At 38.4% G+C, this 14865-nt stretch overlaps 2 protein-coding genes across 6 annotated transcripts in view; both read right to left on the reverse strand.

Annotated features, from left to right (window-relative positions):
- Nucleotides 1-2023: 2023 nt before the first annotated feature.
- LOC131257789 (cyclin-dependent kinase C-2-like) lies at nt 2024-7874 on the reverse strand. 5 transcript variants are annotated; one of them, XM_058258682.1, is made up of 8 exons: nt 4579-5308; nt 4319-4416; nt 4143-4204; nt 3301-3381; nt 2801-2940; nt 2631-2681; nt 2339-2459; nt 2024-2092 (listed from the first exon to the last, which is right to left on the reverse strand). In XM_058258682.1, the coding sequence occupies exons 4-8, from the start codon at nt 3319-3321 to the stop codon at nt 2087-2089; spliced, it is 339 nt and encodes a 112-aa protein (XP_058114665.1). In that variant the 5' UTR covers nt 3322-3381; nt 4143-4204; nt 4319-4416; nt 4579-5308; the 3' UTR covers nt 2024-2086. The 5 variants fall into 5 exon arrangements, 3 of the variants coding, with proteins under 3 accessions (XP_058114665.1, XP_058114667.1, XP_058114666.1); XR_009177633.1 differs by lacking the exons at nt 2024-2092; nt 2339-2459 and having other exon boundaries at nt 2609-2940; nt 4579-4613; nt 5016-5308; XR_009177632.1 differs by lacking the exons at nt 2024-2092; nt 2339-2459; nt 4579-5308 and adding an exon at nt 7327-7874 and having other exon boundaries at nt 2609-2940.
- A 6211-nt stretch (nt 7875-14085) lies between these two features.
- Nucleotides 14086-14865, reverse strand: part of LOC131257785 (probable amino acid permease 7) — a 36358-nt gene continuing 35578 nt past the window's right edge. Inside the window, exon 7 of the mRNA XM_058258677.1 lies at nt 14086-14846. Within this exon, the coding sequence (XP_058114660.1) occupies nt 14445-14846 (402 nt within the window). The 3' untranslated portion in view covers nt 14086-14444. The remainder of the gene's footprint in view (nt 14847-14865) is intronic.

Genomic DNA, 14865 nt, shown 5'->3' on the forward strand with positions numbered 1-14865 from the left:
AGGACTATTACAGTCTGATTTTTTTGGAACAAATGCGTGGCGGCCCAAACCGTTACCGATACATTATACCTTTCTTGCATCCAACAACATATTTCCCATTAAGAAGTCTAACCAATTCCCATGTTCCTTTTTTATGAAGAGCTTCAACTTCTTCCTACATAGCATATTGCTCTTTAAATCAGAAAGATCTTTAGTGAAAATAACAAGCTTTTTTCATAAATGTAATGGTAGAAACATATGCCCTTTATGATTTGGACAAAGAATTATATAATAAGAATGAATGTACTCAATAATGGTAAAGGTGGTCGTAATAGCCAACTTTATGGCCATTATGATACAGTTCGTAACGACTGTTGTGGCCCTTTAATGGTGAAGATTATTTTTGAAGGAGAAATTGTATCGGCTGCATATTGGTCTGTTATGGCCCTGTATTGATCCATTATGGGCATTTTTTTTTCTTCAGAATTAACAACCCTGTATCAAAACCCAATCATGTACAGGCTGGCAGATTTTTTTCTTCTTTTAGATTATTATGCAATTCAACTACGTGCACACGCGCACGCGCATGTGTGACTTCCATATTGGCAAATGGCAATACATAGAAAGAAGCAAAGATGCACAATCGCCTGAAAAAAAAAACCAATAGATATCAGGCAATATGATATCTATCAGACAATACCTTGAACCATGATTTAGTGCTGACTGCATAATGAAGTACTTGCAAACAAAAGTACAAAGACACATATGAAACCAGAAACTTTCATAAGGTGGATTCAAAATAGGTAAGGAGAAGCACTCAACTGGGCTTGTGATTTTTGTTGAAAAAGAAGCCTTTAATCTGCCCAAAATTACATGAGAAGAATGGGAACAGAAGTGAATGATCAGCATACAATGTCAACTTGCATCTGTCAGTGAAGAGGAAGAGTGCATTCTTTAGAGCTACAAACTGAAAATCCAAATACAGAATGCATGAGTTTTGACTGAGATTGAAAGCAAAATCTTCATGGCGTGTTTTGTATTTTGATAGCAATACATAAAGATTTCAGCAACTACCTTTCAGGTATTGTAATGGACTAAATGTGAGTTTTTTCAACTGTTAGATGTGTGGGATAAAATGTTCCGGAATCTGTATTGGTTGTTCGGAGATGGATGCAATAATACAATGTTAGCACATGACAATCCTGTGTCAACCCAAGGACTTATTTTTTTCAGTAGGCATAAATAACAGAAGAAAAAACAGCACATGAAAAGGGCAGAAGATGAGAAACAGCACACCATGAGAAGAAGATTCAAATGGATTTAAACAAACATGGGTATCATGAAATACTGAAATGAGCAAGACTACAAGAAGAATCACATTAGTTTCATCAACTACCAAATAAAATTTCAAAATGTAATCACTACAAGAAAACTGGACTTTACCGGCGGTCAAAACCGCCGGTAATACTTTGCCCGCGGTCAGCAGACAGCCGGAAAGCCTCCGTCGGTGAAGAATTTACCGGCGGTCAGGATCTTTACTGACGGTTTTTCTGGACGCCGCTACATCGTCGGTTTTGTTACACTACCGGAGATTTGCTCTAAAGCTACTGATAAAATCCGTAGCTAAATACGGCTACCCCACAGGACGACCGTAGCCATTGGTACCATAGCTCTTTAAAACTTTGCGGATTAAATTCGTAGCTATAGAGATCGTAGCCACCGAAAATCCGTAGCACAGTGAAAATCTTTCTTATCAAAAAGTAAAATGTAAAAAAGGAAAAGAAAAGGTGACCCACATGTATCCTTGTTTTTTTTAAAAAAAAAAAAAAAATTAATTTATTTAACAACAGTCTAAGCAGCTAACATACCTTGGTTAATGTCAATGATCTCCCTGTTGCCAATGATTGCCATTGTTTTCAAGGGACTGGTTTCTTCCGTCGATCTTTGGTGGGCTGTGTAGCAGTAAAAGGCATCAACATTAGTATTTCGGAGTCCTTCAGCAGGTTCAGGCCCTCAATGATATTGAGGTTCACCACCTGTTAAAATGATGGTTGTTAAAATGATCAGCTTGACGATCCAATCTTGTTCCATTTGGTTGAGAGGATTATCATTGCTGCAACCAAATAATGCAAATTATTCATGGAAACTGAGCATAAATAGCACACGGAATTAGAATCACATTTGAACCGACATGTTAACGTTCTTCTTTTATTTCCCACAAAGAGAAGATTTTGTGCGATATAAAATATTCATTGCAGTGTATATGGATTTTAACTTGAAACTAGCAAGCTATGAAAGCAGGGTAAAAGCTGTTCAAGGGAAAATAAAATATTAGACAATGGCAAAAAGATGCTGTTACCTTTTTCTGGTGATGATGATAAATTTTAGAAACACATTGCATATGAATTTCAAAAACTGGCCTTTTCAAGGCTGCATCTAAGTCTGGCTCCTCTTTGTAATTGAAAGCTTTTAATATACTGCTGTGCATAAAACTTTAATTACATAGTCATGATAAGCATTGGGCACATGAAGTCCAAATTCCCACTAGTCACTACCACAAGAGATATCTATACATTTAGATCAATCTGACAAATAAAATAAAAATAAAAAATCAAAATAAGTACAATAGTTAGAAAAGTGATACCTTTGACAGATCAAGAGTTAGCATTTTGTCCAGTAACTCCAAAGTAGGGGTGTCGACACTATTGAGAAAAGAGAATACAAATTAAGCCCCGCAACAAGAGGACTAATGAGGGAAACAGATAACTTTAATACCAGAACTTATCGTTTGAACAGAGTCTACTAATCTAGAACTACTTACTCTTTAAAAACCTCCTTAATACATCTCTCCATTGGACTTTGTGGCTTGTAGTCATCATACTTGGGCAATTTGGAAACCCCAGGCCAGTTGTCTTCATCAGCAGATCCACACAACAAATAAATTTTATGCAATTGATCTGCCTGCAGCAAGCAAAAACAGGAGAACAAGCATCAACCTTCTCTACTGGGATCATCATTTCCAGCTAGCAAGTCTATCACCTAAATCTGTTGAGGAAACAAAGGAACAGAAAAGTACAACTATTTCCAGCTTTAAAAGAAATTGGTCCGCTGATTCATACTATGCATCAGTCCTGTACAAAAATCGGCCAAGTTTTGCATTGACTTGGCCAATCCACCGGGCCATGAAAACTCAGCCGAGTCAATATTTGTCTTATAAAAATATTTACACCAAAATTTGACTGTCCATTCAATATAATGCCTAATATAAGTAACATGTACATCATTAGTACTTTGCAAATTCTCTGTAATGTACAAGATTACCGTAAATTTAGTCAAGTCCATGACTTAGGCCCATGAGGATGAATTTCCTGTGACAACTTGGCGCCCATGAGAATAAACTTCCTATGACAACATGGCACCATGTCAAAAGAATGGCAGCACAGTAAAACCCTCATCCTATAATTTGAAAACAAAATCCAAATAGGAAGTGAGAAGAGAAACCACATAAAGGAAATGGACTCCCATGCCACCATCTGCACATCCGTCTCCCATTTACAAAATGGCATTTTCATATAGAAAACACAAATAGTAGCTTGATCCAAAACTTTTGTGGCCCTTAAAAAAATTTAATGATGGCAATTCAATCCCTATTGTGCTGACCACTTGGAAATGATCAAATGCTTTTTTTTTTTTTTTTTTGAAACACACCGACCCACTACATTCACATTGAGGAAAAAAAAAATCAATGTAGTGCAAACATAATTTGTTCAGTATGGGATGAAGTCTTACATAATTCTTGGTTTATGGCTTAGTGATTTGTAGTATGTAAGATTAACCCATCAACAGAGTAGATCACGCTCCCAACTTAAACTAATTGTGAGGATTTTATAGTATAAAAAGGGTACAAATTTAAATGATTAGCAAGATGTGAACCTTTGAACATAATGAAATTGCTGTGAATTGTGATAATGTTTTCTTGGAAAATGGTTCTCCTAATACCTTTCGACAAAGAGGATCTGAAAAAATGGGTATGATTTGAGGAAACAAATAGAAAACTACTAGAGTTTTATGCAAAGATGTTCCTGACAGTTTAAGAGGGAGTAGAAAAATATATACAACTTCCTTATTTTGTATCCAGAGAAGAATAATGTGAAGGAAAAAACCTGGGTTGGATTGCTTCTCTTGGCTTTGTAGAAAAAAATCCCAATATCAACTTCCACTGCTTCTGCATTTCAAGGCATGTTATTAGTTCAAGAAAGACATGGACATTAACATTTGCAACAACAAGATAAACATGGCTGAAACCACAAGGATAATCATATGGATATTTCTTACAAACCTTTAGGATTCATGCGTCGTACTATTGTCTTAGCTGTAACGAATAGTGCATAAATTAATTCTTTGAAACTTTGTTGATCTTGGGTGATTGCATCAGCACTGCAACAAAATATTGAGACTGTGACTTCGGATAGGAATATATAGTTATATGTTTGAATTCATCTGTACACGTGTGTGTGTGTGTGTGTGTGTGTGTGTGTGTGTGTGTGTGTGTGTGAACAACTCGCCCGCAACTTGTTGATGAGAACTTCGTGCAACTACCTGCATCTGGGGTCCACTGTAGGTGTATATAAAGCCTGTCCAACAGAGTCGCCCAACTATGAAAATGAGACACCCCAAAAATAGGCTGATCCAATCATCTTGTGCGCCACACCACACAAAACAATGGACGAGTCACCCAAAAACCTCCAAATTCAAGTGGCAGCCTGCATAAGAGTTGGATCAGCCTATTACTGTGGCCTCCAATTTTTATGGTAGGGTGACCCTCCTGGATGGGTCAGATGCAATACACACACCAGGGTGGGCCCCACATGCAGCTAGTTGCATGATTTTATCATCTACAACTAGGTGCAAGTACAAAGTAGCACAAGATTTGTCTAACAGGATGGAAATTGTAAATGGAAGACTTTTCACACAGGTGCTCATCTTTCTGAATAAGAAAATATTAGAACTTTGAGTTTCATGGACAGACCAACTACCTCTGAAATATTTCATATTGATACTTTACACAGAGTTCCATTGCAACAAATGCAAATTCATCCATTTGAAAATAATTGTCAGGGCAGGCCTGCACAATCTGTTCAAAAGAGAAGAAATTAGGCTATGATACCATCTCTGTAGATCTGAAAATTACAATGTGAAAAATGCTTGGAATGCAGAATAACTTTCCAACAAGGATCAAGTACGGCACTAAATACCATGGAAAAGAGAACTTAATCCCTTAATACATTTCAGTCCTCGTGAGGTTCTAAAGTTGAATTGATATGCTATATTTTACTAGAATGCCATAGCATAGATCTAAGCAAAAATTGTAATATTGTAGCTTGAAAATAGCTTTTTTCCTTCTAAGTTAAAAGTGAATAAAGAAAACGAAAAAACGAAAAACAAAAGAAAAGAAAACAGAATAAAGGAAAAGAAAAAAAAAAATAGTAGTGATTGTAACAAGCAATCACATTAAGGCAATATGCACATCCAAAAATGGAATATAAAACGCAATATGTAGGATCCCATTGCTTTATGTAAGGAATTTGAGAAGCTCTTGCTAAATTTTAGTACTACTGTGAAGTGAGCAGATAACAACTTTTCATGATTGGTGACAAACGCATTGAGATCAAAAACTTTATAGGGCTATTTAGCATGAGTAAGTTTTAAAAAGAAAAACAAATAAAGAACAAGCAGTAGTAGTGATATAGTGAGAGCCATAGCTTTGATGTATGTGCCTGATTGTGGGACCCACCGTGATGTATGTGCCTTACATCCACACCGTCCATCTATTTTGATAGCTCATTTTAGGGCATGATCTCAAAATGAAGTAGATCCAAATCTCAGGTGGACCGCAACACAGAAATAGAGTGGTGATTAAATACCCATCATTAAAAATTTCTTGGGGGCCACCAGAATGTTTATTTGCCATCCAAACTTTTGATAAGGTCACAAAGACCTGAATGAAGGGACCACACAGATATAAGCTTGATCCAAAACTTTTGTGGCCCACAAGTTTTTATTATGGTCCCCCTGAGATTTGGATCTACTTCATTTTTTTTTTAATTATGCCCCAAAATGAGCTGTCAATTAAAATGGATGGACCACATTGATATAACACACATACATCATGGTGGGCCCCACAGTCAGGAATCCACTGACGCCATATCCAATCAATTTGTCCCACGTCAGTGTGAGCCATTGATCTAACAGATGAGCAAGATCATGATCGGGAAGGCATTAAGACAAGCCTTGAGATTGGATCTGCTTCATTTTTTTTGGATCATGCCCCAAAATGAGCTGTCAAAATGGATGGACCTTATACATCACGGTGGTCCCCACAATCAGGGATCCACCTACGCCGCATCTAATCGATTTGTCCCGCATCGGTGTGGGCCATTGATCTAACGGATGAGCAAGGTCATCAGACAACCCCCATATGTGGTGGGGATCACCAGATGGATGGTCCAGATCATCATATCTTAGTCACATGTGACATGACGTGTGTATGACATCCAACACCCCACTTTGATAATTAGAAAATCACAACAAGCTAATCATCAGATGGGCTTATGATACTGTAATTATTTAAAATCAAGCTTCTTTTTTTTTTTTTTCCAAGTTTTCTGCATGTCTTTGGGTAATGAACCTGGTACAGTAAGCTTAAGGAACTACCAGGAGTACTTGGTTATTTTTCATACATATAAAATAAAAGAGACCCAAGACAGAATTTCAAGCACATAGATTTGTAAGTTTCATTGTAAACATTTCTCAAAAATACAAGTACAAAAGGTTTCCTCTAGAGCTGTTGTTGATGAAAATCATCCACAACCAGTTGCATCTGGGGCCCACTGTTGTGTGTTCATGGGCATCCAACCTTGTCCAGAAGTGTTGTACCACCATGAAATTGGGAGGCGCCAATAATCAGGCTGATCCAATTGGAGGGCTTTGGGTGGCTGTCCATTGTTTTTCTATGATGTGGCCCACCTGATGATTGGGTCAGCCTGACTTTTTATGCACCCCATTTTCATGGTGGGCTGTCCCTACTAGACAGGTTGGATGCCATACACACCATGGTGAGGCCATAAACAAAGACAAGCTGTAGATGATTCTAATATACAAAAGAAGCATTGGTACTGGGAAAAAAAAAGTGCATGCCAACCCTAATAAGGGTTTCGACAATGCAAATCCCTAAAAAGGGATTCGACAATGCAAATCCCTAATCAGGCATTCAACCATGCATATTCCTAATTAGATATTCTAAATTGTAGAAATCAACAGCAAGAAGGGAAAGGCCTTACATCATACCTGAGAATCGTTGCCCCAATCAGTTGCCGATATGCGAAATAGAACCTCTTCACCGCCCCTTTAATCGCCTGGAACGCCTACAACAGATGGATCTTTGCTACATCGCCCATCTTATGGAAAAGTGCCATTGCTACTTCTTGGATCCGGGGCCCACCCTTCAGGTCCACCTCCACGCCCAAGATATCCAGCACTCTCTGCTTCAGATCCTTCGATGACCGCGTCAGTTCGATCAGAGCCATTGATCTGAAGCAGAAGGCTTCATATTCGTTCGTCGCTTTGATCGAGAGCTGGTTTTCGAGGCAGAGGAAATCGTCCGGGTCCATTAGGAGGTGTAGATCTTCGATCTCTGTTAGAAGCTTCCAGATCCGCTCGAGCAACCAACAATCGCTTATAGCCTTCTCATATTCCTTTTCTTCCACCCGATCCCCAATCCGCTGCAGCAGCTCTCGCGTGGCGAAGATCTAGGACTCTAGGATCTGGTGGATGGTGAAGAGGATCCCATTTTCAAAATTTTTGAGGCTTCTGAGGGGCTTTTTCAGGGCATGGAGATCGGATGACTTACAAACAAGATTGTACTCAAGGTTCGGTTTCCTAGCGAAGTTTGGCTCGCCCAACCCGAGCATGAATGGCGATCCCTGCATCTCGCACTCGATTGCGAACGCAATCTTCCTCACTATATTCGCCAATTCATGAGAGGGAAGGAGTGCGAGAGGGAGTGGAGAGGGAGAGGGAAGGGTTTTTTTTTTTTTTTTTTTTTTGAATTTATAGGACCCTTTGCCTGCGGCCGTTAAAACTGGCTGCGGGCAAAGGGTTACCCTATCGGTCGGCCAAGCTCTGTTTTGTTGTAGTGAATGTACAAATTCGATGTGAAAGTATCTCTTTGATGGCACAATTCAAGTGGATTTAAAAAGAAACATGAGTATTGTGAAATACTAAAATGAGCAAAACTACAAGAAGAAACACATTAGTTCCATGATTTCATCAACTACCAAGTAAAATTTCAGCACACAATATACAAATTTGATATGGTCTATCCAGGGCGCTCTGTGGTGCAAGTTCGATATCACTTATAAAATGCTAATAACAACCAATCCACAATAACTGTGGGATGCATGCATGTTGATGCAGAACATCAAGGAAGACATATTTCCAAGGATACATCCATATGATTTTTGAGCTGTGCTCAATCCAGAAAGAGGTCCTCAAAAAATTAAAATTTAACAGACAACAACTTGAATCGATGACTTAGCATCTCCTTAATAACTACAATTAACGAAGTACTGCCTGGAAGGACAATTATTTTAGTGAATCATTCAAACAGGATCATTGAAAAGATTTATGCAAATTGCTGTTGAAAACGGTGAAAATCACCTCAGAGAGGATGATAAAAATAATTCACTTACTTGACAACTGAATATGCTGGATTGTCTTGCAAAGGATTTGGGTAAGTCTGCCAAAAATTTCAGCACACAATATACAAATTTGATATGGTCTATCCAGGGCGCTCTGTGGTGCAAGTTCGATATCACTTATAAAACGCTAATAACAACTAATCCACAATAATTGTGGGATGCATGTATGTTGATCCGGACTGTCCAAATCATGGGAAGGTGAGAGAGAGAGAGAGAGAGCCAGAAGAGGAGTCGAAAATGAGGGCTTAGGGGATTTTTTATTTAGTTATAATTTTATAGGTATCCTTTGCCGGCGGTTGGTTTTAGTTACCGCGGGCAAATATCCCCAAACGTCGCCCTCTATTATGTGAGCGATGCATGTCCTTATCGTACGTGGTCAGATTCACATCGTGACCGAGCTGGCGTCAAGAACAGATGAATAATTAGAATTTGTCAGTTCTGATCAGATGGCCGTCGTCGTCGTAGCAGGAACCATTTGCCACTTCCAGGGAGTGTTGGACAGCCGTTGATAATTTCCAATCTACACTATGCAATGTGTTGGTGTGGACAGCGATAAAAAGGGTCCAAAATCTCAAAGCCAGTGGAATATATTGCATATATGGTTTTTAACAGACTTGTGAAGGTGATGGGAGCTTAACGTTCACCTCTGTGAAAATGACTAATTTGACCCTGGAGATTTCAGGCAAGAACAGTTGTGATTCAAGAGATTCCTAAGAGATCTTACGGACCAAATTGTCGTCTGATTGCTCTTGTGGTGTAAAAAGACAATCTAGACCGTTGGATTGTTTGATCTCCAATGATAGAATCGGCCATGTTGCCATTTATGAAGATTAAGCTTCCGTCACCTCTCTCGCATGCCACGATCCTACGCATGCGAACAGTTGCTATAGCCCTGATATAGGTAGACTTCAATCCAAACCGTCCAAATCATCGTTCTCAACAAATGTGTCGTACCCAAAAATCAAAATCAATGGACAGTTTCAAACTATGGGTTTTTAAAATGGATAAGGCAAACAACCCAAATTCAATAAACCAATGTATGTCAATAAGATCGTTCTGGCAATCTGATTTCAGTCTATATGAACCATCTATAGTGGGTCCAGCATCTTGGATGGCTTGGATTGAGGTACATGCATGCACACGTGTGAAGCTACTACGTGCATGTTTGTCTGACAGAATTAGCCATTTCATTGTACAAGTGCGACTGACATGCCAATGTGCTTTTACCCGCACAAACCAGCTTGGAAGTACATGATCAGACCCATTCATGAAGTGGGACCCACCGTCTCTATTCCATTGATCGAAAGTTAATCAACTTAGAATTGTTGACCAAACTCGTATACGGAAAAAATGAACAGATGGAAAACCAATGGTATATGTTTTAAATAAGATATGTGAATCACTTGATAAGTAATCCGAAATAATTTATCTCTGAGGAATGTTCACCAGCAGATATTCCATGTTGAATGGTCAAGATCTTTCACGTGTGCAGTGTGGCGTGTGGATGTATGCAGCAATTCCCTTCTTATCCCACTCGCGCGATTCCGTTCACTTTTCTGTACTCGACGGAAGCAGATCTTTGATTTTAGCCGAAGCGTGATTCTACGTAGTCCACACACACACCAAAATTGTAGTAGTGGTCCAACATTCCTAAGATCACAACCGTCCAAATCACTCCAATTCAGGCGAGATAAAATCTAAAAGTCCATTAACCATACCATTTTGATTATCTGATTGGTGGATATATAGTGTGGACAGTTAAATAAGAGAATAATCAACCATCCAATTCGTACACGTAAATATCCATTGATCTGGGGTCAAAATAGCCTTATAAATCTGATTACAGTGATATACCCCACATACAGTGGGCCCCATGTGTAATTTGTGCCTGCATGTGTACGGAGAATCATGCTCCGCATGGATTGTTGATGGATTGGACCAGACATCTGGTTTTAAACCAAGAGGTGGGCCTAGATGAATAAAAAGGAGAATCAAAACAAAGAAAAATCTGTCTTTTCCCAACCCATTTTAGACCATTAAAAATTTATTTTCTCATATATATATATATATAACATCAGTTGACATTTATGTCCTTTTTTGTCATTTGTGAGCAAATGCATTATCCTCTCATAAATGTAAATGTATTATTAAGCTCCTTATATTGGATTTGATTGCCCCACGGCCACCTTTTCCATACTTGAGAAACTCGACCTGTAAACTCAGCCTAACTTGACTTCCTGTCCAGCTGAGTTGACTCAGAGATGTCACCGAGTCTTGCACTAACTCAACCCAATATTCAATAATTAAATTAAAATTTTGTAAGTATTAGTAAGTATTTAAAAGAACATTGAATGCATGGTGTTGCATGTCGATCTCAGTGGGGCACACTGTCATGGGTGCACAAGATTGGCCCACCAGTCATCATCGACCGTGGGGCCAAAAATCAATCTAATTGGAAACTCAAATGGCCAGTAGCTGAGAAGAGATGCTAAAGCAAATAAAATCTTCCCGGACGACTTTCAATAGTCCATTCAGTAGATTGGACACCAAAAATCAAGCCATTCCAAAACTAAGATGGGACACACCAATTGAATTTAGGCATGGTATTCAATGTTTCCCTTGGGTGCCTCCATGTCTAATTGGATGACTTTGAGATCTAGATTGAGCTTGTGGTGGCACACCTGATGGACCAACAGAGGTTGACACCATAGTTCGAAAACTTTTTTTTTTTTTCCACACACCCCCACACACTCAAGCCTTAGTGGGATTTCATCACGTATGGATACTTGAATCCTTGATCAAGTGTTGAAACTCCTGAGAGTCTACGACCAGAGCAAGAGTAAGGATCCAGTTCAAAAACTTAATCTTGATGACTCGACTTGAAAATTGTCTTAGTATACTTGACTCAACCAGATTTCAAGCTGGGTTTCATGGAAACTTGTTTACGAGAATAGTCAATCGAGTCTCAACAAGTCTCGTGGAGTCAGCTTATAAACTCGGTCCACTCGACACGGCTTGATTAAGTTACTCGTGTGGGCAACTATCATACTGGTAAATTTTAAAAAAAATAAAAATAAAAAGAAAAGCTTAAAACTTAGATTCCACTACTGTTTAACAAGTTTAATATTAAATTTTGGGCAAAGTAGTTCATATTTAATTATTAATATATCAAGTTCAACTCTTCGAGTCAACCTAACTCGATTGGACATAGAGTTGGGTTGATTTTTTGAGGTTTTAACTAACCGTAAAACCCAAAATTCTCTACACTAAAAGCCTGTTTGATTTTTTCTAATTACCCGTAAATACAACATAAATAAGTTATTATTAGCTTTTACAATGGGTTTTTTTTTTTTTTTTTGGAGAAATTACTGTCCAGTAAATTGTGATAATTTTAATTGAATTTCATGCATTTGTACATACAAAAATATAAGTCCCACCATGATAAATATATTATATCCATGCCATTTATCTGTTCCACGTGCTCATTTTAGGATATGCGTCAAAAAATGAGGAAAATCCACAACTCATAATTCATGAAAAAGTGGTCATAGAGGACTTCAATCCTTAAAAGTTAATGCCTTCCTAGGGCCCACACTAATGTTTATTTGTCATCCAACCTGTTCATAAGATTAGAGATAAAAGGAAAACAAAACAATCAACTTGATCTAAACTTTCTGTAGTCCCCAAGCAATTATTAAATAAGAGTTCCATTCTCACTTTTTAATCTGTTATGGTTCACTTGATCTTTAGATCTACCTCATTTTTGGGCTCATGCCCTAAAATAAAATGTATGGAATGGATGGACGGCATGAAAATGATCTATACATCATGGTGGGCCCCACAGTTTTGTGCACCAAAATTTTGCACACCTCTGTTTTGTGCCAATTAAAAGTTTAAACATGTCAACCTCAACATCTTGCTTTATCTATAAATGTCGTGTGAAGAAAGTATTTTATGTATACTTTTTGCGATTTCTATGATTTTGTAACTTTCAAATCTAATTTCTTGATTTGGACCCAAAGAAAATGTGATAAAAGAAGGAAAAGCAAGTGGGCACACTTTGCTTTAGTCCACCAGATGGGCTACATTATAAAGATTCTCTTGCAAAAAGATCTCACAGTTTTGCTTATCTATGTGGCGGCCACATCGTATAAAACAAAAGAAACGGTTACATCCAATGGGTAGACTGGCCAGATTTTTTTGGTCAGGATATCTATTCAATGAGTCCCACTTGATTGAGTGCTCTGATCTTGCACAAGTTTGCTATAACCCACATGATCAATAAACTTTGGTACAGGCATCTACAGAGAAGGTGGTGCGCAGAAGCCTTTTGCAGGTAAAATATTAGCCATTGAAGGTTATTTATTTATTTATTCTTATTCTAATGAGATATAAACTGTAGGACAGACACTGCTATATTTTCGTGTCATTGGAATACCACTCACAAGGTTCTCCGTCTATGAAAACTTATTGTTGGAGTACAAAATGTCCAAGACCTACTCACATTCTTCCATCAAGGCTCTACCCTGCCTACTTTGATGAGATCAAAGCTGTTTTTGAAAACTGTGTTTGGGAAGATTTTTCTTTCCTCTTTTTTTTTTTTTTTGTTTGTTTTTGTTTTTTTCATTTGGTTCCGTGTTTATGTCGAATAAGAGAGAAACATAATCAAGATAGGACCAGAATCATGAGAATTGGAGTGAGTGGGCTGAAAGAACCATCAAAGCCTAATATAAAAATAAGTAGAAGAGAGTCCAATTTTTAAGGCCATGTTATCAAGGTGCCCATATTCCAATTACCAATGGTCTATGCTTGGGTTGCAAGCGTTTCAGATCATCACATCAAGTGAGTTCGTATCTTCTCAGGTTGGGAGAGGAATAGGTGAGGCCCCGGGTCCACCTAGCTGGGTGGGACCCTAATTGTGGGTCCATTGTAATTGGAATATGGACCATAGTACAGGAAACAGTGGTGATTATTCATTAAAAACTTCTCATGGGCCACAAAAGCTTTAGATCAAAATGATATTTGTGTGGTCTCTTCATCCAGGTGTTTGTGACCTTATCAACAGGTTGGATGGCAAATAAACATTCCAGTGGAATCCATGAAGTTTTTAATGGTAGGGGATTCAATCACGACTGTTTCCTGAGCTGTGGTCCACCTAATATTTGAGTCAGCTTAATTTTTGGGATGATGTCCTAAAATGAGCTTTCAAAATGGTTGGACGGTGTGGATTTAAGGCACATACATCACTGCGAGCCCAACAATCAGGGGTCCCACTCACCTCAGGGGATGGGGGTCTCACCTAATCCACTCCCCTTGAGGAGGAGAAAGAAAAAGAAAAAACAAAAAAAAAAAAATTGACTCCATTCTTAACTATTTTATACCAAATGATTTTTGTTACAGTTAAGATAAAACCCACCTAGTAGCAAAGATTTAAAGACAACTAATCTTACCACAAAATCCCATTTTACAATATGCCAATTTCAAGAAACAAAACCACAAATCCTGTCTATCCAAACCTTCCTAAACAGGCCTCAAGTGGTAATCCTTTTACATCCCGCTGCTAACCAAAATACTTAAGCAACTAATTTCATTCTATTTGCAAATTAAAATCCCCCATTTTTCAAACTCCATCCAATTAAAAAAAATAAAAAAAACCCATTTTCTCTCATTGGCTAATGAAAAAAGGAAAAAAGATTACCTAAATCTTTAGCTTATCTTGGCACTAATAAGGCCTTCAAAGGAACCCACCAAGGCCAACATACTCACAAGCAAGCACACAAGGCTAAAAGTCTGTAGGATCACCCATTTCTTTGTCCATGGCCCAATCTTTCTTTGCACAAAGTACATCTCCACAGGGAAATAGATGGCCAGTGGCCAGAAATTGAAGGCCCCCAAGACTCCCAACACCTGATTGAAGTAAGGGAAGAGCATTGCAATGCCTGTGGTCGATACAACATAAGCTGTTCTAAAGCATATCCTAAGGAGGTTGATTTGGTATAGTGGTAGGCATGGGATTCGGACTGTGTAGAGATTATTCACAAATCCACTGTTTGGGTACTTTCCTGCAAGCCATTTCTCTACAAATGCAAACACTGGTTGGCTGTACACCTGCAAAAGAAATGTGGAG

The sequence above is a fragment of the Magnolia sinica genome, chromosome 10 (assembly GCF_029962835.1).
Source record: "Magnolia sinica isolate HGM2019 chromosome 10, MsV1, whole genome shotgun sequence".
NCBI classification, from domain to species: Eukaryota; Viridiplantae; Streptophyta; class Magnoliopsida; order Magnoliales; family Magnoliaceae; genus Magnolia; species Magnolia sinica.